At 40.8% G+C, this 23,885-nt stretch overlaps 1 protein-coding gene across 1 annotated transcript; it reads right to left on the minus strand.

Annotated features, from left to right (window-relative positions):
• Positions 1-6,054: 6,054 nt before the first annotated feature.
• Positions 6,055-22,153, minus strand: nectin1a (nectin cell adhesion molecule 1a; the record flags this gene model as incomplete). Its single annotated transcript, XM_080838913.1, has 6 exons — positions 6,055-6,548; positions 10,605-10,756; positions 10,964-11,081; positions 11,302-11,601; positions 11,970-12,338; positions 22,105-22,153. 6 exons carry the CDS (start codon positions 22,151-22,153, stop codon positions 6,055-6,057), a joined length of 1,482 nt encoding a protein of 493 aa, XP_080695039.1.
• Positions 22,154-23,885: the final 1,732 nt, after the last annotated feature.

The following is a 23,885-nucleotide window of genomic DNA, read 5'->3' on the forward strand; positions in this document are numbered from 1 at the left end:
TTCAGTACGTATAGCCCTTGGCCTTACTTATCTTTTGACATCTGATGATTGAAGAAAACTACAACAACACTAGAGATTAAATGGGAGAAATGTCATTACATTCTTTGAAATACACATAAAAATATAAATAGCATATTATCTACATACAGTATGAGTGGTATTGACAAAGATACATCTCTTTTTTTCTTTTCTTTTGGTTGCGGCTTTCGTCTTGCATCTTTACTTTACCCTGAATAACTCTTAGAGTCCATTCTGCTGCTGGTAGGTTAAAGTGTACCATAATTGGCAGAAATCTGAAAATAATGTATTATCAGAAAACAAACAAACAAAAGCACATTTGCAAACATGATGTGTAAAAGACCTTAGAGTAGAAAAATATGGCCTCCACACACATAACCTTCGCTAATGGAAAAAGTAGGTAAACAAGCATGACCGAGGAGAGCATACTTGCATACTCTGAATGCTATCAATAGGCCATGACACAACACAACTTGTATTTTCGCCCGCTTAAAAAAAGCTTCAGCTACTTACACATTAGGATCCCATAGACAGTGGATCACAATCATCACAAGTATCACAAGAAATCAAAATCACAACAAAATGGTCGGTTTTCTTTAAAAAAAATTGAAAAGACCAAAAAATAAACGACAGCTCATCTCTGTTAAATTCCAGTATGAACAACGTGTACAAAAGTATGAAAAAACAAAACAGGTAATAAAAAATCAAAATTTAAATAGAAATGTGTCTGTATATGAGGGCGATAGAGAGAAAAAAACAGAGTGATGTACAAAGAGAGAGAGAGAAAAAAAGAAAGTGATGAAAGATATCAGGAAAGAGAGCGAGAGGAGGAGGTAACACTTGTTCACTTATACATACTGCTCCTTAGGGAAGGTGTAGGGAGGGATGTTGCCTGGGGTGGGGTACTTAAAGACGGAGCTCTCGCACTCGTGCTGAGTGCAGGGGTTCTGGGGCAAGAAGGAGAGCGGTGGGTGGATGGGGGGGGAATGCTGCTCCAGATAGTCCTCTTTGTGGCACGCCAAACGATAGCTCACATAGTCCGCTGTGTTCGGAAGATCATCAAAGAACTTTCCAGAATTCTGCAAGAAAAGTAATATCCATAATTATGTAATATTACATCAGGAATATTTTAATAATCACTTACTTATCTCTGTTGAAACTATACAGAGTTAGTTTCTGTTCTCAAAGTTTACTTATGGTAATTTTACTTTACTTGTTATAATTATGTTTGACTGTTTTATTGCAATTTTGATCTGAAAATGACAAAAACATGTTGGATGGTATTTTATATATTTTGTAGCTATTCAACTTTAGCTTTTGGAGAGAAGTGAAATGTGACAACATTATCAATGACCAAGTAAAGCTTGAAAATGTAGTTTTAAAAATGTGTCCTGGCTTAGTCATAAAAGACCACATCACCAGTAGGGGGCAGTGTTTGCTCACTGCATTTAAGGGCCATGGGGGTAAGGCCCGTCTCCATGATCTATTACTAAAGCATGAGTACACCTTTTCAGCAGGAGGAAGCCAGTGGGCACTGGTGCATTAGTGCAGAATGTCCATTCACTTGACAGTAGGCTTACTGAAATGTAATGGGAGTGAGTGTGTAACAACATACCTGGAAGTCATCGTTTCCTCTCTTTTTTGAGGCCCTCTTGTGAGCGGGAGATGAGCTGTTCCTGTTGACAACAAAGACGGCACATCTAAAGAGCTGCAGGGTAGTCTCTGCTTTTCACATCGGATTCCTTTTAACCTCACAATCAGCGTCGGACAAAAGAGGAACCATATAAAGTAGGGAGCATACTGGTCACAGCATATCCACTGTGTTCCCAAGTGTGTTCACATTTATTCACTCATTTAAACTGACCTTTAACTGTGTTTACCACCAAGCATAAAGGTGACATGCTGTGTTTCAATGGTCACACTTCAGTTGTTGAACTGATGTAGCTTGAAAGTTACACACTCTTTTGTAGTGTCAATATCTTATTTAGCTCCCCTGTGTACACTGACTTCGTTTGAAGTAAACTATATTCTATATTTCTGTGGGCATTATCAATGACAGAAGAGGGACTAATGTGTCACATTGCAAACAGAGTGTAATAAATACACTGAAAAGGGGAAGTGCAGAGCAATGAACCAAATTGTGAACAAATGGATAACGCCCTACATGCCATATCCATTATTTACGGGAAACTTACTGGTTACTATCTGCGTCCGAGTGCCTTTTCTGCTGCTGTCGTTTGGCCATGAAAATGACTAAGACCACACCGACAATGATTCCCAGTGCCACCATCCAGCCCAGGATGCTCATCATCCTCTCCGAGGCAGTCAGTGGCAGTGGGTTTTCTGCAGGGGGGAGGGACACACACACACAAGAGATCAGTCAGCACCGCAGGGCTTCTGGGCCTTAACATGTACTCCAAGAACAGTGCGGAGATGCACCACTACTACACTGATGTAGTGCTGGAATTTAGTCTGCATCTGTTTCCATGTTCCTCGTCCCAAGCATGTATGCATTCATACACACACTCACCCTGGCTCTGGAGGATACAAGATCACAACAGTACATGATTGCATGATATTAAAAAGGGCTAGTATTGTACCTATGATGTACATATGTTTATGTCCATTATCACTTATGTCAGGGATAATTCAAACCACAAGTGTTTTTTTGTAACTTACTGCAAAGTCAACCCTGAAAATGGCATTTATGTAATCCTTGCCTAAAGTCATTGTGTACATAATAAAAAAAACAGTCATGTCAGTCCCAGTGAATAGAAAAAAATCCCCCTTAATCTGTTGGGCTAGAAGTGTTGTTGTTATTGTTTTTTGCCTTCTTTTTTTTTTAGAAAGGCATCAGTTGAGAGCCAAAAGAAAAGACAATAGTCTGTTTGAGAGTAAATACCAGGTTCCCTTTACAAAGCGCGTCTGGCTCAAATCTGCTTTGACCTCTTTCATTTAGGGCCGGCTTTTCTGGGAATTGCTCTACAAGTATGTTTTGGATGTTTGCAATCACAGCAGAAAGTATGAAAGGGGCTCAGTGGCCACCTCCCCAAAGGCCAACTCACTGACCCTTAACAGAAAGCAGTGGGCACAAAAATAAGATTGGTCCACATTATCAGTTGCGCAACGGGTTTTTTTGTAACAACATGTGTATAAATGGATGTTACAGGATGTGTTTATGGTTAGGGTTAGTAATGTATAGCAAGATCTACTTACATGGAAGCTTAATTATATTACAACCCTTAATTACTGGATTACGTAAGTACATGCAGCAATACAGTTGTGCATGCCTGCAGTAGTGCAGTTGCATTTGCCCTCTTTCAGTGTTGATCTGTAACAGAGCTTAGCTTAGGGACCTCACAACACTATTCTGGTTGTATTAGTAGCACTGCTGTAGTAGTGAACAGACACAGAGAGATATACCTTGTGAGGAAAGTATATTTAATTGTATGTGAGAAATATCACAACTGTAAAGTAATGTAGTGGTATAATATGTTTGCAACTTGTACAGCATTTATACAAATTATGTAATACATTGCATTGTATGCAATTGTGCATAAATACTGTTAACAAAAAACTGGTTATGGTGTGATCTGTCTTTATAAGCAAAATTGAAAAATAGTGTTAGTGAGTTTCCATTGCAAGTTTTATTATTTGCATTGACAGTGCAGTTCATCTGTGAAAAAATGTGCACATAACCATGTTAAATAGGCAACCACATGCTAATTCACAGTCAAGTTCCATACACATACATATTACTGAGCTCTGGATGTAATCATAAAATATATTACACTCTGGCATGTATTAAGCCCCACAGGCTTTTATGGCAAAAGCCATATGAAAAGGAGAAATGCTATGTTGGGTGTGGTGTGTGCTCCCAGATTATGTATCCTTCAAGAGATTCATATTAATGGCTTAGATATTCAAGTGATAACATAACCGCAAAAATGACTGTTAGGGACTGCCAGGGACACTTGAAAACTGAAGGACTGAAAGCTGTATCCCAGATTCTGTACAAAAAGATAAATAACATCATACATACCCATGTTCTGTGTAGCAACTGAACCACATTAGACCTACTTTCTGTTATCTAGGATGTAGGGTTTAGTTTAGAGTGCATTCACTTGTGTTTGCAATATAATAACATTTGTAAAAATTATATAGTCCATTGCATTTCATGCTGGCATTTTGTGAATAGTGAGTAATTGATGGATTGCGAATTAGATGTCCACACACTTAACAAACTCGTATTAATCCATTGTTTTACAGACGGATTCATCTTAGACTATGGGGCCAGATGTCAATCAACTGCAACATTTTACTATGACATGACTATAAAAACACATGCAGTCTACATCACCCTTATCCATTAAGACCATTACATTGTCCAGTTAATTGTGTAAACATCTCTTGTCTACAGTACTTAGTAAAAAATGTTTTGATTGTCAAAGTTGTCAGAAAATGCCTAGAAATTACCTGTCATTCTAACAAAATGTTAGTTTGTGAATACTCTTTTGAAAATGTCCACAAATTGATGTGTCATGGGAAAGGGCGGAAATAATTAAATGCACAATTCATTACAGAACCTTCCACATTATAATAAGACATCTTTAACCTTGAGTGTGCTTGGGAGGACAGCATTTTACATATTATTTACAGTTATCCACAGCATAATTTATGAGACACTACAACATAAATAATACTACCACAAAATACCAGTGCAACTTTTCACCCAAACTGAAAACAGTTCATCACCCTGAAGACATATTACAGATTTAAGGCAGACTACATGTCTGTACTATCACTGCAACCCAGGGCTGCTGCTGGCCATCTGTGTGTCCTAAGTGGATTTGGTTATTGTGGTGCGCCCCCACCCCCAATAAAAAATGCATTATTGGTATAGTTGTAAATATGAATCTCTTAGCATAATTAATAAAAAGCAATAACATAAGAGCGAGTCACACAAATGTAAATGCAAACAAAAGCCTACACCTTACAGGCTACACTGATATTTTTCTTCTTAGAGCTTGCCATATCAGATGAGATGCTATAGTAACATCTGAAGCAGGAGAGACTGGTGTGTAGGCTAACCTTTCAACCGACTGTATGCGTTAATTAGTCTAAATCAACAACACACACTAACTTAAATGCTGGCTAGCGTTTTTGCCCCATAGACGAGGCTTGTAACTTTAAATGCAGTCTATATGATCTTTAGCTTCCCAACATTAGCTAGTTAAACATTAATGTTTTTTCCCTGGTATACATGCATTGTGAAGGCTAATGTTCCAGTGTTTTAAGAATGAACACGTTCAAACATACAAGCTGTAGGAGCGTCATCCAACTACTGTATTGTCTGGCGCAATCAAAACAAACTACAAGGGAAAGGAGGGGCACCACAATCCTTCATGATTTAATGATGTCGTAGTCTGAAAGGTACATAGCCGATTATTATTACATCTATTTGAATTTATATTTATATATTTATTTTTGGTGGCCTTTGTGCCCCTGTGACCAGCGTATGACCCGCATGTACGTAGTGGCGGCCCTGCTGCAATATAAGCTTAACAAACTGATTGAATTAGAAATGAATTGAACACCTGTTGCATTTAAAGAGGCCACAGTCAGTGCTTGTTTCAGTTTGTAAGTTATAGGCTTCAAACGTAGCAAGGGAGCACTTAAAAGTGCTGAGACATTAACTTTGTGCAAAATTCATGATTACCCTAGGCTAGAAAAATGCAACGCTTCTAATGACTGGAATTATTGAAGGCAGTCAAAATGGAAATCAATATAACATAAAAAGGAAACTGCTGTCCATGATAAGATGGCAAAAAACAAAGAAAAATATATATATTTGGTAATGCCTTTTATGTTTATCCCAAATACTTGTTATTTATCATTTTAAATTTAGGTCATATTTAGTTAATTGCCATTGTAGGTTTATCTTCTTGTCAATGACAGAGAAGGAGGTAGGCGAGTGAAGAGCAGTGACTGGGAGTGAGTTGATGAGATTACAGCCTAGGGAATCATTCGCCGACTTTAGACATACCACTCCTCTTTTGAGATGACAGAACCATCAGTTTGTGGCACCATGTCAACAGACATTTCAAGTTCAGTTTCATCATAAAAGGCAAAACACTGTTCGCCATACCCACATTGCTCCACCTTACTCTCTACACTGAATGATCGGTTTATTTGGTCAGTGTTGTCTTGGAGTTCATGGATGTTTTCGGTGAGACTTATTGGTCTTCCGTACATCTCTGCCTTTTTCTCGTCATCAAAGTCCTCGGGACAAATGAGGACCTGGGGTAGGGGAGGATAGGGTGTCAAGCTTCCGCCCTTTCGGTAGCTGCTCCCTAACACGTGCTTCTTGGTGCTGTAATCGCCCTTGAAGGTGCGCTGTCGTCGCCGGAACAAAACTCCTAGGAGAGTGATGGCAACGACCAGTAGTGTGCCCCCCAATGCCACCATTCCGATGGCAGTGCCCAGTCCCTGCTGCCCTTGTGTGATGTCATGGGGAATTATAGGGAATTCTGAGTAGGAAAGAGATATGGAGGGGAACAGGGTGTCAGTGTTCAACTATGGGAAGGAACTTATATAAAAAAAAAATCATTTAAAAAGTACAAAAACTAAAAAAAAGGATATGGGGTGAATAGGAATATGAAGGTGGATGCTTTGGGATCTCAAAAAAACACTTCAATACAGACTCTAATTTCACACAGACGCGTCAAGAAAAAACGAAACATGCAACATTCACAGCAGCCAAACATGTAACACGTGCACAATCCATGCATGAAATGCAAGCATGTCCAGCGAGGACAACGCTGAGCTGCAACTGGACGATGCCGTCCGGTCCCCCCTGAGGACTGGTATGCCAGCATAATCCCATGACCAGGATGTGACAGATGAAATGATATAGCCAATGGCACGTCACATCTTTCTATGAAATCTTCGCTGACCTGAGCAACCAGACACGCAAGCAGGCTACCAACAGGTAAACATCTGTGAGGCTACATGTGAAGCTTTTCCTCTAGGTCCCTGTGTCCAAGCTGGACATGTTGAGCTCATACCATGTTGGTATGATGCCACCAGCTAATGGTGATGGGACACAAAAAGCAATGCTTGTCACCACTTTCAGGCAGAAGACACGAGAATTAGTACCTTAAAGGTAAAAAAAAGTCCTTGATTACAATCCATTACACTTTTCAGCAGATTCAGCTCAATTCTGAATGTGCTCAAAAAACTCTGGTGTTCCTGCACCAGAAAGAGGCAGCGCCCTCATTTGAAATCAAACCACAACGAAGACAATATTGTAGCCTGTAAAATAAGATGCCACATTTGGAATCGTTTTGTCATAAAACGTGCACGGCATGAAGTTGTGGGAATTTGTGCAAAGAGTCACCTTTACCAAAAGACAGGGTGTTATGGCTCATTTCCCCTCTGGGTTAGTTAAGCTGTGCTGTGGTGTGCCACTGTGGGAAGGACGCACATAAAATTATATTTCATTGCTTCAGACAGGAACCGTCCTGCAGACATACAACTGAAACCAAACAAACCCAAAGCAGAATTGATAGATTTGGTCGGGCTGTTACTTGCGCATGCTTCAGGCCCCGTGTCAACTCTGGAGGCTTACTGCCAAAGCATGTATTGTGCTTGCATGTCCTGCAAATGTTGTGAGCAGAGAGCTGTTTTCAGAGTCAGTTAATCTCAGCCTTCCAAAAGATTTCAAAGGGCTGTATACACAGGTCTGTAACATGTACATACACTGACAGCCGTGATGTGTACATTGTTATAATCCTGTGGGTGACTATCTTTACATTCAAGCACACTGAACAGTGTGTCAGATGGCAAAAAAATCTATAATCTATAAACAATGTTAATGCATACTTAATAGGGTCAGATGTACACACACACTGTCAGCAGACAGAAATGCACCGCTGAAACACTGAAGTTACTGTGAACATCAGAAATGATATCACACTTGGACAAATGACCAGACAAATGCATCCATTCACAATATGAAAGTTGAGGGTGAATAAAAAACACTATGTGTATGGGAATTTCTAATTCTTTTTATAATACGCTAAACCACTGCTTCAGCTGTAGGCAGTGCCAGCTGAATAAGTATAATGTGTTTGTTCAGTGAATGTGAACACATACACACCACTCTGAAACACTGCTATAACTATAAAAGGACATGACAAGGGTAATGGCATAATATGGGCATTCAGGAACTCAGGCACAACCCATGTGGACTGCTGTGAAAAACACAAATTCCCACATGCCTAAATATCACCAATATGCACTGAACACCTTGTAAGACATGTAAGCCATGTTAGAACTGACAAACTAAACAAGATAGTCACAGTATGCAAATCTAGCAAGCAGGTATTAACACGCAAAACAACGACCATTACAAAGACAACGGTGTGCAGCTCTGAAATCCAAATATTTATGCTCTGGAGTTTGACAGTTTGTGTTGGCACAGCGTGCCGTGGAAGAGGTCAAAGAGGCTGAAGTTATATTTAGCCAGCAAAGGCAGAAAAAGGAAAGCAAATGCCAAATCCTCGTTGCTCGATTGATCAGTGCGGGTTTGATTACTTAGCAGGGGGATCTTTTCTTTCTCATACAGAGCTCCTCTGTCCCTTCAAAAGCAAACCAACAGGATGCCCTTGCGATGCCAGAATTCAGTCTCTGGCACAAAAAGCAAAGCAAGCCCATAAAGAGCACAAGTTGTATCAAGCCAATGCAGGATAAAGATAAGAGAACACTGGGAGAGTAAACGCAGGAGTCTCCCGGACCCCAGAGTAGCACTGGGGCTGTGCTGATAATGCATGCATCTCGCCCCTCTGCTCCCTCCTAGGATTAGCGAATGAGGGGAAGGGAAGGGAGCAACTCATACTTGAGTGCTGATGAAGATCCCCCTGCCGTCAGCAAACTCTACAGAACTTCAAAGACAGATCACTGTGCTGAGACAAGACCTTTATCCGCGCATCGTTCGGACATAATGATTTCCAACGATTTGCACTACACATGAGAACGCTGGTCGGATTCCTAGAGGGGCGATAATGAGCTCCTCCTCTGTATCTACCAGAGGTGTAAACGGCTTTAATGACAGGAGATGGGCATCTGCCAAAGCCATAAAACACAGGCTATCCCAAGCAGTTGTGCTGACTTTGAGCAGCTATTGGATATTGACGCACAAGACAATGGAAGTGTTGTCTGAGCTTACTGCTGCCTGACGCCTGTCCGGAGGCTTGGAATGCAGGCATTTCAAGAGTTAGGCACACAGTGTGCAGAAAAACCGACGCGTGGGAGCATATCATAGTCCAATGAAAGAGAGGGACTCCACAAGAAAGCCCCATTAGTAGCTGTGAAACACTATGGTATGTTGCTCTGGATGAAGAGAGTTAGATGTGTGCTGCTACAGAATCATCAAACAGGAGCCAGTTATTCCGAGAGGGCAAGATGCAAATACCACTGCAATGCAGAAAATGTGAGACGTTATGAACAGCAGTGAAACTCAGCTCAGATTCTGCGGAGGTCAACCACTGCAGACCTCGGATCATGGAGAACACTCAGCAGCGGCTGACTCACCTGCTATATTTAGTTAAGGGGAACATCTCCGAGGCAAACAAAGATGAATACTACTGAACACCTCAGGCAGTTGGTGTGGGAAAGATAGATCAAACAGAAAAGGGGAAGCACCTACAGTAAGTCCCTCTTAGCTGCATAGTCTCTAGTATTTCTCTATGTGCAGCAGCCCTTATCAAGAGACAGAAGAGGGCAAGAAGATGTGACACTCACACTGGGCTACACCCTCCTACCCATGTGACACGTTCATACGGTGACAGCATTAGTTTACCCGTTTTTGACACGCAGGGCCAGACCAGACGGCCCGTCCAGTCCACTCACAGCTCAGCCCTGGCAGCATCCAGACAGGGACACACATAACAAGGACACTCTCACCCCTCAGGCCCATCAAAACTACGTCTTCTCAAGTGAAATCTACGTATGTAGTTGGATGTCATGCGAAAAAAAAAGAAAAAAAAACAAAGACAGGCAATGGCAAGAGAGTGCAAAGCGCTTGAAACAACAATAATGTCCATGCCATATATTCCACATGCAAAACAACAATGGCGTCTATTGTCATCTCAAACACATTCTTTCTTTACTTTTGGACAGTCCGGTTATAAACATATCACGTCTGTCATTAACATTTTAGAAACCATTACATTTGCTGAATGATATATATTTCGCCCAAAACAATAACAAATAAAAAGATTTAAAGCAACAAGACCCTAAATTGCTTTGTGCTGTATTAACAGTTATAGGTCAATGATTTGACATATGGCAGATTTGACATATGTCAGAAAGCAATGTGTTCAGTCATGATAATGTCCCATTTCATCAACATTCACTAAGCATGCATTACTGTATAGGCCTCCTGTAAGTCAGAACACAACAACATGCCAAAGCACAAGCTCAAGCACACACTCTCTCTCTCTCTGTCTCTCTCTCGCTCTCTCTCTCTGCAGCACCAGGCACACAGCACATGTACAGGGCAGGTTTAAATGCAGGACCCCTACCAGTGACGTTGACATCTACAGAAGCTGAGCGGGTTCCAATGCTGTTAGTGGCATCACACAGGTATGTGCCAGCCAGGTCGTAGGTCACAGGCCCTTTAAAGAGCAGAAGGTTTTCACGGATCTCCACTCGATCAGGAATGGAGCCGTTTAAGCTGCATGGGAGGAAAGAGAGAGAGATACAGTATCATCAGAGGAAGTTAAGAAACAAACACAGAATAAGCGTCTGAGGTGAAAAACTAGTTGCACACCCCATTCTTAGTAGTTTAAATCTTTAATAGTTTTAAAATGCAGACCTTGAATTGGGGTATATTTAACTATATCTATTTCTATACAGCTATATTGCATGGAACTACACTTACAATTTCCACTGATACAAAGAGACGGGCGGGTTAGCATCAGCCTGGCAGATGAGTTGAACACTTTCTCGGTTTAGGTACCAGTTGCCATCATACCCTTCAATAGTTATCTCTGGCTCGTCTGCAAAAAAAAAACATCAACCTGACTGCAAGATCAAATGCCTTCAATGCATGCACTTTTCTTTAGATGTCCTTGACAAAGCACATCTATAATCCCTGGCATTACATTATTCCATCTAGGAAAAACAATAATACTGAGTATCATTTGTTCAAAATATCATAAAAACTACGTTTGTACCTATGCATGTATATATTTTCAAGCAAAAAAACATTTCCCTTACATTGAATGTTAAGGGTCACACTCTCGCTGAACCTCTCATTGTGGTAGGTTGTGATGCATGTGAGCTTCTGATTGTGCGTCTGCCGGGTAGGAATCATCAAGTAGTCGCTGCGCACAGTGAATGTTCCATCGGGGTTCCGGACCTCCGTGTCACTGACCTCGCCGTCCAGACTAGTGTCCCATGAGATCACACCAGGAGGTTTACCATTGGCAGACAAACAAGAAGCCACTGTCATCTTCAGATTGGCTGGTCCAGCGACAAGGGTTGGAGTAGATAGACTCATTTGGATCATGGGGCGAGCTTTCACACACACACACACACACACACACACATAAAACACACACACACACACAAAACACATAAGATATAATAGGCCAGCTAATTTAGTTTTTAAGTATGTGAGTGTTTAGTGCATTTATCATTTTATATTTACATATTCAGAGATGGATAATATCCAGGCCTAGACATTATGCATAATATTAAAGCTAGGGACTAAAACAAGTATATGACTGATATTCCATGCTGCAGTGAGGTGAATTTTGAGGAGAAAATGTTGAAATCAGTTTCTGTTGCTCAATTGCCAGAGCAAAGTGCTAACAACGCCCACGTCACTTTGGAGAAAAGTGTTTGCTGAATGTGAAAGTGTGATTTTTTTTCCCCCCACTCACCATACACAGTGAGGTTGACTGTGTTTTCACGGTTGCCAGCTGGGAATGTGGTGTACTCGCAGATGTAAGCAGCCTCGTCAGTAAGCCGCAGGTTGGAGAAGGTGATAGTGGTGTCCTCCAGGGACGGAGTTGGGCGGCGCACGGCTGGGTTTTTAAACCGCACCCGTTCCTTGAAAGGCGCCAGCACAGACACCCCTAGAGCAGGATTGGCAATGGCCACATTCTGCTTGGTGCCGTTGATGAACTTCTGCCAGGTGACCTGGGAGATCTTCACCGGGGGGTCACTGTTCACAAACTGGCACCCAAGATCAACCTGAGAACCAGCGTAACCTGAGCGAATCTCATCCACCTGGACCATCTGAGAATAACCTGAGAAAGAGAGAGAGAGAGAATGCACACCAGAGTATAAGACCGTGTAATACATTTACATAGGATCAATATAGGATGTGGTGCAGGTACAAATCTGAAGCACTGTGCGTATCCAACTCAAGTGCACTACACAGTGGAAAATAAATTGGATGTCTGCACACAGAGTATGCAGCCAATCTGTCTCATTGTCTTCAAGTCTTTAAGACAATATTGCATGCACTAATAAATGGGTCAATATATTCATTGTCCATGTGCTTGCTCTAGGGGGGGTCAGGCCTTGGGCTTTGTAAAGCACTTTGAGACGAGGTAAATTGTTAATACAATTGAATTGAATTCATACATCTATTTTTATTGTCATTGTAAAAAGGCATCAACCACAGGAAGGGTGTGACAACGTGCTAAACACATCGATCATATGTTAACATCACCAGTCCAGTACACACTGTGCTTACTGGGTAAGTGGCCCCAAGTGTCCTTAGTCAAAGTACAAATTATGGACTCAGGATTATTCAACCGCGACAGCGTCCACAGCACAGGCCTCTTCTGTAGCAAAGGCGGCTACACAATGGTTTGTTACACATGTCATGGCACTACATTCAGAGAACGATATGAAGTGATGCTTATTCTTCTCTGTTTGGACTGGTTTGAGATGGCAGTGCCAGAACAATTACTCAGATGATGGCTGGCCTAAAACTGTCTTCCCGTCTGTTTCTTGTGAAGTGCACACACAGAGAGACTCACATTATCTTTTCATCTGCACTGTCGGGGAAATGAAGGCTTCACGTCGGGCTGAGGATAACATATTGTGATGTTCTTAGATGTTGCATTCTCTTTCCCTCTGGGTACATGTTAGGAGTTTTCACAGTCCTTAAAGAAGACATTGTCTCGCTCGTATCTACAGCAGCATTTACCAACCCCACTAATAACCAATTAGCCCACTTTTCTTTCAGTAATAAAGATTTAATTCTTAATAGTTATTTAACCATCATTATCCTCAGTCATCAACTCAGTGCTTCTACTTGAACAATTAGCTTTGTCAATGCTGTGAGTATGAGAGCACTGTAAGAATACATTCTTAAACAGTATATCCTGTGCAAACATAGTTTATTAATAGAAAGCCTCATCCAATTAGAAAACGACAAGCCTTTTAAAATGGCACATTAGTCGCAATAAACGCAATGTAAGAAACCTTCCAAAAATAGCTCCTTAGGAGAGCCCCAAACCTCACGAATGAATATTTATAGCTACACAGGTTGAGTCGCTGCTCATCACTAGGCAACTGCGGAGCCCTGCACGCTGCACTGTATCTGAAAGACTGCAGCTTAAGGAGCAGGCTATAAATAGGAGGGTTTAAGAGCTCTGGGCTCTGTAGGACACTGACTGGGAGTAGAAATGGGCCCTTAAAGCCAATCAGGGACATCAGATCTGACTGAGGGGCTATAATGGTAAACACAGATTCCTCAGCTTTCAGGGAGATGCACACATGCAAAATGTCCCCAAGCCACAGGTGAAGGACACTGGTTCGTGAGAGCAAGCGTGTATGACACTAAATAAGTGGAAATAACTGGGATTTTTCCAATTAAGGCAGCCTGCCACATTAACACTGAAATTAGTTAAGAGTCTAAGTCTAGGTACGGTGTAATTCTTGTGTGTACAGTGGTTGATGCAATTAGATCTGTATTCAAAGACTAGCAATCTGTGTCAGCACAGCGAGCCTTGACTGAAGAGACACATTGTGTTAAAAATCTAGTACATATCAGAATGACAAGACTAAGATGAATTTGGGTGAATGAAAATGTTGGGTCCCTTTTTAAAGAGAAACTAATCAGACTGAGTGATGAAGTATAATGAAGACAAACACATTATACGGATAACAAAGTCATCCCTTCCCTTGTCTCTGTTCTTTCCCAATGATGTTCGATAATAACAATTATTGGGAGTTATATTACCAAATGCAAGATCATTGACATGGGGGTCAAATTCTCTTCAAAACACATTCAGTTCTTTTGGGAATGTGCATTTAATAATACTAAATGCTGTCCTTAAAATCTGTGGTCACCACCAAACAAAATGCAGACTAAATAAATGGCAGAGTGCAACAGGCATTTGGAGGGACAACTAGGATTAGCAATGACAGTAGGAACACAGCCTGGCTTTGCCTGGCTTTGGACTGTCCCTGCGAGACCACACAAATATTTCAAAGCCATGCGAAACGGAGAGGGTGGCACATGGCAGGTTGGGAATGATAGGGGAGCAGATTACAGCACTCAGGATATTGAAGTCCAGGATAGAGTCCAACAGCGTGAGAACATCATCCTACTATGTCGCCACATGTAATACCTGTGCCATTCAGATTGACCCACAACCCAAATCTCTAGCAAAACAGCAGAAGAAACCCAATAATAGCAGAAAAAACACAGCACAGATATGGCAACTGGATGCTGGTAAAAGTGCTGCCGCCAGGCAAATCCCCCCCCCCCCCCCCCCCCCTCCCTTCCTCCCCTAATCTATACAACTGTTTACATCTAAGGATTAAGGATGATTAGGAATCCCAATCTATACAAATGGAAATAGTAACATTCAAATCTGATTTTAGATGGTCCTCAATGGATCATATCTGGCATTATTATATTTGAACGACACCCACCTGCATGGTGTCCATCTACCAGGGCATGAAATCGTTTTCCTGTTGTGTTTTTTTTTTCTCCTTCGAAATATGCTCAAGAAGAGCAGTAAATTGTTTTCAAACATTCTCTCTTTGAAACTGATGACATGACTGTGGTCTGTCAGTTGTTGTGGTCAAAGAGGCGCTACTAAGCTGCTGAGAAATGAAAGATTTCCATCAACGAGGATAAAGCAGACTGAAGCTGAGTATGAAGCTCAACATCTCAGGCACTTTCTGTGTCCCTGTGTGGGCATCTAGGGTAAGGGTTAGGGTTAGGGTAAGTCATCTCTGCTCATTTCCATCATCGAGGATAAAGCAGACTGAAGCTGAGTATGCAGCTCAACATCTCAGGCACTTTCTGTGTCCCCTGTGTGGGCATCAACTAAACAGATCATTGAATACCGGTTTATCTGACAAATACAATATTTGGCGAAACACAGGCAGATATGCATGCTGTGCTATGAACTGTAACGTTTACACATATACAATTCAATGGAAACAAGTGTCTGTTGTTTCACTGTGAGATAGACGTGCATGGCGCTTCAGTAGATGAGCGCTCTGGTTGAGCTGATTAAAAGGTCAAAGGGTACAGCACACACCTGCCAAACAGTGAGCCCTGGACTAAACCATGGTTGCTTGTTGACGTGGACCTTCTCCACTTCCTCCTTCTCGCAATCTTATTCATGCACTGCCTCTCATTCATTCTGCAACTGAACAGTAATCCCTCCATCTTCTGATAATATACCGTGTCTTTTCTTTCCTCCCCACCCCAATGGTATGCTGTAATTCTTCCCTATCTTTAGCCAGTTTCACTCTGGCAGGGGGACTGCCGATGAAAACTAGCCTTTTGGCTACAATTGGGTGCATGTTAAGGTTTATTAATGCACACTGTCCCTCTTCATCAAATAAACGAATCAATCAATCAATCAGGCCTACTGTAAGATTTAGTCCCTGTAGGTGGCTTTTTATAAGGAAGACACATGGCAGGGCTTTTTATAGTATAGGGTAGTAACATAGTGGAGGACCTACGGCTAATCCAACAACACCGTGGTTAGTAAAGGACGCTGTTATTTCCAGACAGCGGCCTGGTGCTACACAAGCCAATTATCTGTCTACCATTCACTCTTTGCCAGAGCGCACCATGCCTGCAGTAGCTTGATTAAGCCTGGTTCACCTCACACTAGGTGTCAGCTCTTCTGATTGTACGCTGAATCAGTGATGCAGGTTTAAAACAGCTTCACCTCGAGTTATCGAGCTATCATGCAGACAAGGATCAGGTTCAGGTTCAGGTTACTTCATTTGTACCTCGAGGTAGATTTGGTTTGCGGTACACGAGTCATCATCCATCTTGACACACATTTCACAAAACATCACAGACAACCAACACACAGAAAAAGAGTATTCAGGGTTCCAATCCTTTCTAAACCATATCCTTTCTTAAAAATATATAAATTAAATGTTGCATCTACATAATCTGTGCAATGTTGCTATGAGTAACGTCTGCTGGAACAAAGCTATTTTTATACCACTTTGTTCTGCACTTTGGGACTATAAACCTTCATCCAGAGGGAAGATGCTGAAACTTAATGTGCCAAAGGGTGGGAGTCAGTGTGGTCGTAGGACGGTCACATTAAGAGAGTTTTCATTACAGAACATGGCCCGGCTAAAACAGGTCAAATAGTTCCGAAAATGTCTCTGAACCATGTGGAGGACCTTTGCTAGAATGAATCAGTGACTTTGTTAGCATGAAGTGATTTCAGTGCTCGTGGGTTTCATGTTCTGGCGGTTTGACTCATTGGAAATCTCTTGTATTATAGTATCTAGGCACCACATTTAGATAAATGGAAATCAAACACTGACAAGGGCATATATGGGAATCAAACACTGACAGGGACATATAAGGGCATACTTCTTTAATTGCACTCAGTCACCTTGTTACAGATCAGTAGACAAGTCTATTCTATGCAGCTTTCACTGTATGTCTCTCAATTGTGTTTGGCAGCAAAGCAGAGACAATTAGCATTAGTAGACACCTCGACTCTCAGGTGCTAAAAAAACAAAGACCAAGTCTGAAATCATGCCGTTTTCATAGACTCAGATCTCGCTTTCGTGAGTCGTATCAATGCAATCATCAAAACCTTCAGTCATCTTAAAAATATAGCCTGAATAATGGGTTTGGTGTCCCAAAAAGACCAAGAAAAGCTTATCCTTGCTTTTATTTCAAGTAGATTGGACCACTGTAATGTTCTCTATATTGGTCTGCCCCAACAGACCATTAAACAGCTGCAGCTCATTCAAAATGCTACTGCTACAGTTTTATGTCCTCGATGAGACAAGAGAAAAGAGCACATTACTACAGTTCTAAAATCTCATCACTGACTTCCAGTTAGTTACAGAATAGACTTTGCAGCTATTCATCAATAAATCACTGAATGCTTTAGGCCCTCAACACATATCTGATATTTTTAACGACTATAAAAGGAGTAGGGTTCTTAGATCCATGGACTCAGGTCAGCTAACCCAGAGTCAAAAACTAAACCGGGTGAAGCACCATTTAGCTGTTATGCTAGCATATAACTGGAACAAACCACCAGAAGATCTTAAATGAAAGGAGGAAAGTAGCCATTTTAAATGCAGGTTAAAAACATTACTCTTTTCATGTTCCTATGATTGAGCACTGTATTGTCTTTTAAAATTCTATAATATTTTATTGTTTAATTTTAAATTATATATTTTTTCACGTTGGTTTTATTTTTCCTTTGGATGTTTCCTTTGCTTTTATTTCTGTAAAGCACATTGAATTGCTTTGTATTAAAATGTGCTATATAAATAAACTTTGCCTTGCCTTGCCTTGCCTTGCCTCTCTGTAACTGCTAGACTGTCCTTTCCAGCCAGAAAGCTGGTGCTGAAATCCTACCCTGGTAATGCTTTGGCGTGTGTCTCTGCCTTCCTGAGCCATCAATCCCACAACATCAGAGAGAATTGAACCATAACATGCAAACTGCCAGATGACAGTGAGTTTGACCTCATGACCAATGGATAAAGGCTCAACAATCCGAGGATACAGCCACGGTAAGTCTTTAACATCGTGTCCTGCATGTTATACCTGTGGACTTGGGCAGCCTAGGCTGCTCACCCAAAACACAATTTGTTGTGCTGATTTATAAGAACACCAGGACTTCTCTTCTCACGTATTAGTGTCCACATGTTTTTGAACCTGTGAAGTTGGAAAGTAAGCACCAAGCTAGGCAACACTGGGTGCTACTGAAGCAGCATAGCCATTAACAAGTGTCCCCAATGAGTCTTACTTGCTGCCAATCTCAGCACAAAACTAATTAAGGCTTCCTAGTGCTTTCTCTCCTCCATCCTCTAAAAGCAACTTTATATATTCCACTTTAAAATGATGATGGCTTGTTTATGCCCAACTCCAAATGGGTGAAACATAGTTAAACATAGTTACAGAGCCTCAGACTTCAGTCAAAACAGGTGTGGTCTTGAGTCTAATCTTTTTGTCCTTGCCTCTTTATATTTCAAAATCCATCCCCCTTCCTTGTCCTGTGTGGTTTACGTAAAGAGTCTTTAAATGATGCCATGCTTGTCAAAGGTATTCATATGCTATAGGGGAATCTGTTTCAACTGTGAAGCCAGTTCAGAGTTCCCTAAAACATCCCGTCACTACCCAGCAAGGTTCCAAACCAATATCTCCATGGCGAGAGTCCAGAGCGTAACAGATGGCCATCGTGTGCTCAGTGGCAGCAAAGAGGGAGCATGGAGCAACAGGAAAGTGGGTCAGGATCAGCCAGAGTGGGGCCAGACACAACTGGACAGCGCACATACACACACACACACACACACACACACACACACACACACACACACACACTCTCTCTCTTTCATATACACACACACAGATTCTCTCCCCTTCACATACGCGCATACACACAGACTCTCTCTCTCTCTCTTACACACACACATACACACACACACACACACACACACACACACACACACACACACACAAACCCAGACACACACACACACACATTCACACAGAGACTCTCTTTTAAATACACATACACAAACTCTCTGTCACACACACACACAGACACACACACAAACCCAGACACACATACTCCCTTCATCAGCTAAAATACTTGATCTTTTCAGTGCCAACTGTGTGCTCTTTAATAAAACATTTGTGGGAGAGCGGTTTGGGGTACTTTTCTGTGTTCCGACTCGCCTATTCCAGACAAGTTAGGGTTCCCTTGCTGTCTGTGGACTTACTCTCATTTCTGTATATGCCTAAACAGGGGAAGCTCCAAATGAATGTTTTTAACTTTCACCAGATTAAGGTTAAAGCTCATAATGTATTTTCAAAACCAAACCAGACCTATTGTAATTACGACATAGAAAAGCACCAGGGTGACTTTTTGACCCCTGTTTACACACATATGCACACATACTACATTATGGCATAATCTATATAAACTATAGGTCAGAATCTTACACGCAACTGATCAAATCAAAGCTAGTCACAACTGATAAATACCCTAAATGACATTCCATGTGATTTAAGATAAATTGGTCACATCTGACATTTCAGTAAATATGATTGAGTGGACTGGTGCTTCAATCACTTACACCTCTAACTAAATGATATACATTCTGTCATTGCTCACAGAGACCGATTGTTTGAGCATTTGACAGCTATAGATTTTAAGCCTCTTGGGTTAAACCAGGAAAAGAGATTTAGAATTGAATTTAAACATCAATGATGTGACTTATCAATTTGACCAACCAATGGAAGAGATTTCTTTTCTGGTGTCACACCTTCATTCAACAACAGTTTTGATTTTCACTGCAGTGAGCTTATTTTGTTTACGTCAGTCAATAGGCAGGACTAGTTACTGCTGGGGAGGGGGGGGGGGGGGGGGTTGCATCTTCATAGCTCCAAACTGGTTTAGTGTTGAATGTTAGAGAGCACAAGCAATTATCACAAGAAAGAGATCCAACAGAAATATAATGTTAAAGTCTGTTTTTTTACAATATGAAAAATGTTTCTGGAGTCGCACTCTACAAAATATCAGTTACTGTTGACTGGAAAAGACTACCGTGCCTCGTTTCTATGTGGGTAAATGTGCCAACATACTGTTAATGGGCCTGGGTGAGCCAGAGATGCAACATACCATCTCTATAACATGAACATATTGCCTTGGTATTAGCCCCTCAGGATTACATATCGGTGTATGACTTAATACCAGTTTTGAGTAACTACATTTCCACAGCTGGTCTGCATCCACTGGTCAGGGCATTCATGTGTGGTGGTAATCTCCTCTAAAATATGGATTTGTAGTGCGAAAATCTTCTAAAGCTCTCTAAAAGGAGAACACACATTCACACATACAGTACATACACAGACAAATACAAACACACACTCATCCACACACGGACAAACACAAAATCTACCCATATCACTGTAACTGCCGTAGCATTGGTAGACACATGTCTAGAGCTATGTTGCAAATGTTGAAAGAAAAAAACGAAATGAATGAGTGAAGAATCACGTACAACATTAGGTTGAATCCACTATTCATTTTTCTGCAATGATTTGCAAATGGTCGGGCACAAATGTATGGGTATGCCAGGCTCACAAAATTCATAAATATTAATTAAAAAAAAAAGATAAAATACAGGAGACATCAAACAATGTTCGAATGAGAAATGAAACAAATATGTAATTTTGTTTCCTCTCCCAGTGTGACCTCCAGGGATTTTAAAGTCACATTATAATATCAGCATCTTACTGGGATTGCTAAAGGCACTGTTTTGGCAGTAATCTACTGCTGATTGCTGGAGAGGCACTTTAGACTCCTTCTATAAAGGATAATAAATAGTCCATGGTTTATAAGGCTGATGTAATACTCTACGCTAGCTGAACCAGAGGGATGCTGTTGGTACAGAGGCATCTAAGAACACCAGATTGCTGCTGCTCCTAACCCAAACATAGCTGGAGAGTGGAGACACTAGAGAAATCATTTTCAAAACAGCATGGCATTGGTAAAGGAATGTAGTATCAGTATCACACCCAGAGAAAAACAAGGCCGTCTTCTATTTACTCTAAGTAATGTGCATGGTACTGGGGGACATTACCACACAAACTATAAGTATCAGTGCAGTGGATTTTGAATGAATGCAAGGAATCCCACCAAAACATTGTGAGGTCCTGTGCAACTGGCTAATGTGATACTAACTGCAGTACCATCATGGTGCAAAATGTTCCTTACCGATGATTATTAGAACATGAAACACTGCAGGGACTCCTAACTAACAACAATGAATCGATTATCATTAAATATATACATATATATATATAACAAACCAATATGTATCTTATATATCTTTTCAAGTCTACACTGAACTAATTGTTCAAGGATGTTCCCTTTTTATGATAGGCCTACCGAGATAGCATTTATGAAAATATGGTGACACCACAAAAGAGAAGTCCACTGCAGAAAAGAGAATGGGAGGTACTTATATAGGCTACACTAAATCCACACACTTAATTCCTGTCAAATAAACTAAAGACAAGGAGAGGCTTAAAGTGTTTCTTTTGCTTTTCACTCTCACTGATTGCTTTAATTTTCCACAAAAAAAGCAATCTAACACACCAGATGTTGAGGCATGGCATTTTCACTCAATCTGAGGCAGGGACTTTAGCAGGCTTTAGAATAGCGTCTGCAAGACAGGCTATAAGCCTTGAAGTATACTGAAGTTTTTCTTGCATCAAGTTGGATTAAGTTTGATGACAAAATCTTGACTACTGATGAAACAATAAATAGTATGGCAAAAAAAACAAGGAACAGAGTTGTGGCTACTATGTAATTTACCTGATGCCAATACAAAACAAAGCTGAATCAATCAAATGGCTATTACCATCAGCCTGAGCTTAAAAAACATGGCTGTGTTGAGATGTGTACACGACTAAGTACCCAACCAAAATATACTGCCCCTTGATGTGCAGTAAACGGAAGTCTCTACGGAAGGATTGTAGTTGAGGAGAGGATTACTTCAATATGAAAGATCATAAAGAAACAGGTTTACCTGAAATTATGACAGCCGAAAAGTACATGAAGATTTTGACCACCATCATAGTCTTCTAGCGCGATTCGTTCAACAGAAGAAAATGTCCCTTGGGAGAAAAAGATTATACCTAGTTTACAGAAAATAGTCCATTGTTTCCTCTCATTTGGGAGAGAATCAAACCAGTGGGCTTTGCCGATGCTTAAAGTTCAGTTCCTCTCCAGGCTTGTGGCACATCCAGGCGCGCAGTCCAATGGTGTCTCCGCGGTCATCATAATTGCGCGCAGAGAAGCCTGCGATGCTGCTTCACACGTCCTATGAACTTTCCTCTACAACCCAGGCGAGGGATCGAACAGAAATCAGCTTAAGACACTCACGATTACAGCAGTGACGCAACCTATAGGATGCTATGGCGATGTCTCCATGATGACAAATCCGTTGGGTGTGTAGATTATCAACAGTGAATTGTCTTGCTGAGGGTGTAGCCTACCGTTTGGCTGCTGTTATACAGCATGAAACTGAGGCATCGGTTTAACTGTCACACTCGAGCATTCTGGCTGTTCCCATCCACCCTACCCGTTTACCTATTCAATCTGCAGGAGGAGCTCTTCTAGCTTCAACTGCGGTGTTAACACAAGTAACTGCAATGTGATGACTGCTTTAGAAACGTTGCCAGTTAAATACAACTGGGCTTTACAGTGATTCATGATTCATTTTGTTCTCAAGGCGAAGTCAGATTTGATCCAAGCACACCTGTATATGCAAAATAAGAGGTAATTTAAAAATAACTGTGATTTAATACAATTTATCTTAAATGCATAATATTCAAACTTCAGGAACTATTGAGTATAGGCTACATAGCCAATGCATTAAAACAACAAGCGTTGTATTTTTACCTCCTTTGCGATAATGACTGGCTGGTGGGCACATATCACGCCAAATTAACAAAATACTTACAGCTCCACCTTGTGGTCAAATCTTACAACAAGTGACTCAAAAACGTTCGTTAGTCACATTGCACTGAGAGGATTTTTAGCTTTAATTTCATTTTAACGTATGCCTACATGAACTTTATATGTGTCTGTACATAATAGTTGAACAATTCCTTGCTTTATTGTTTCACATAAAGTAATGTGTTATCGCTAAGTCTGTTAACATGCGTGTGTGTTACAAAAATGGCCTTGTCAAGAGCCTGATGTTCAATGAAGCATTAATGTATCACTGTCACCACATTATGTTCTTATACTTAAATGGTGAAGATACTTTAACCAACTGTTGCACATTTTGTCCTGAAATGTACATAATTTATATCTTTTTTTGTCCAGAGCATTTCCTGAAGTAAGCTCAAATTAAGCAGGAGGTCAGCACTAGTAATCTATAGCCTTCAAAATCAATATAAAATATCACTTCACATATTTGTTGGCATTTTTTTTTTTGCAGTGCATTGGCATTTAATATAATGCTGCTTTCAGAAGCTTGCAGTTGCAGATACATGAGACTCCATTGGCGAACACTATTTACCACTTTTCATGGCCTCCTCAAGAGTTGCCAAATGTAGTCTGAAACACTTTTCACATATTCATTTACGTCTTCATGAGAAACAAATCATGAATTTTTGTAAATTACAATTGTTCCTCCTACATTTGTTGACCTTGAGTTTGAAAGTCTTAAGTCAAGGTAAAAGATAATTGAAGGTAATTCAAATTGAAGATATGCCCAGAACAGAAGCACTTATGAAACAAATAGTGAGCAACGCCAAACATCCATTTAACAGTAAAAAATTATGCATTAGTGTCAGATCA

This window comes from Sprattus sprattus, assembly GCF_963457725.1.
Source record: "Sprattus sprattus genome assembly, chromosome: 1".
Taxonomy (NCBI): domain Eukaryota; kingdom Metazoa; phylum Chordata; class Actinopteri; order Clupeiformes; family Clupeidae; genus Sprattus; species Sprattus sprattus.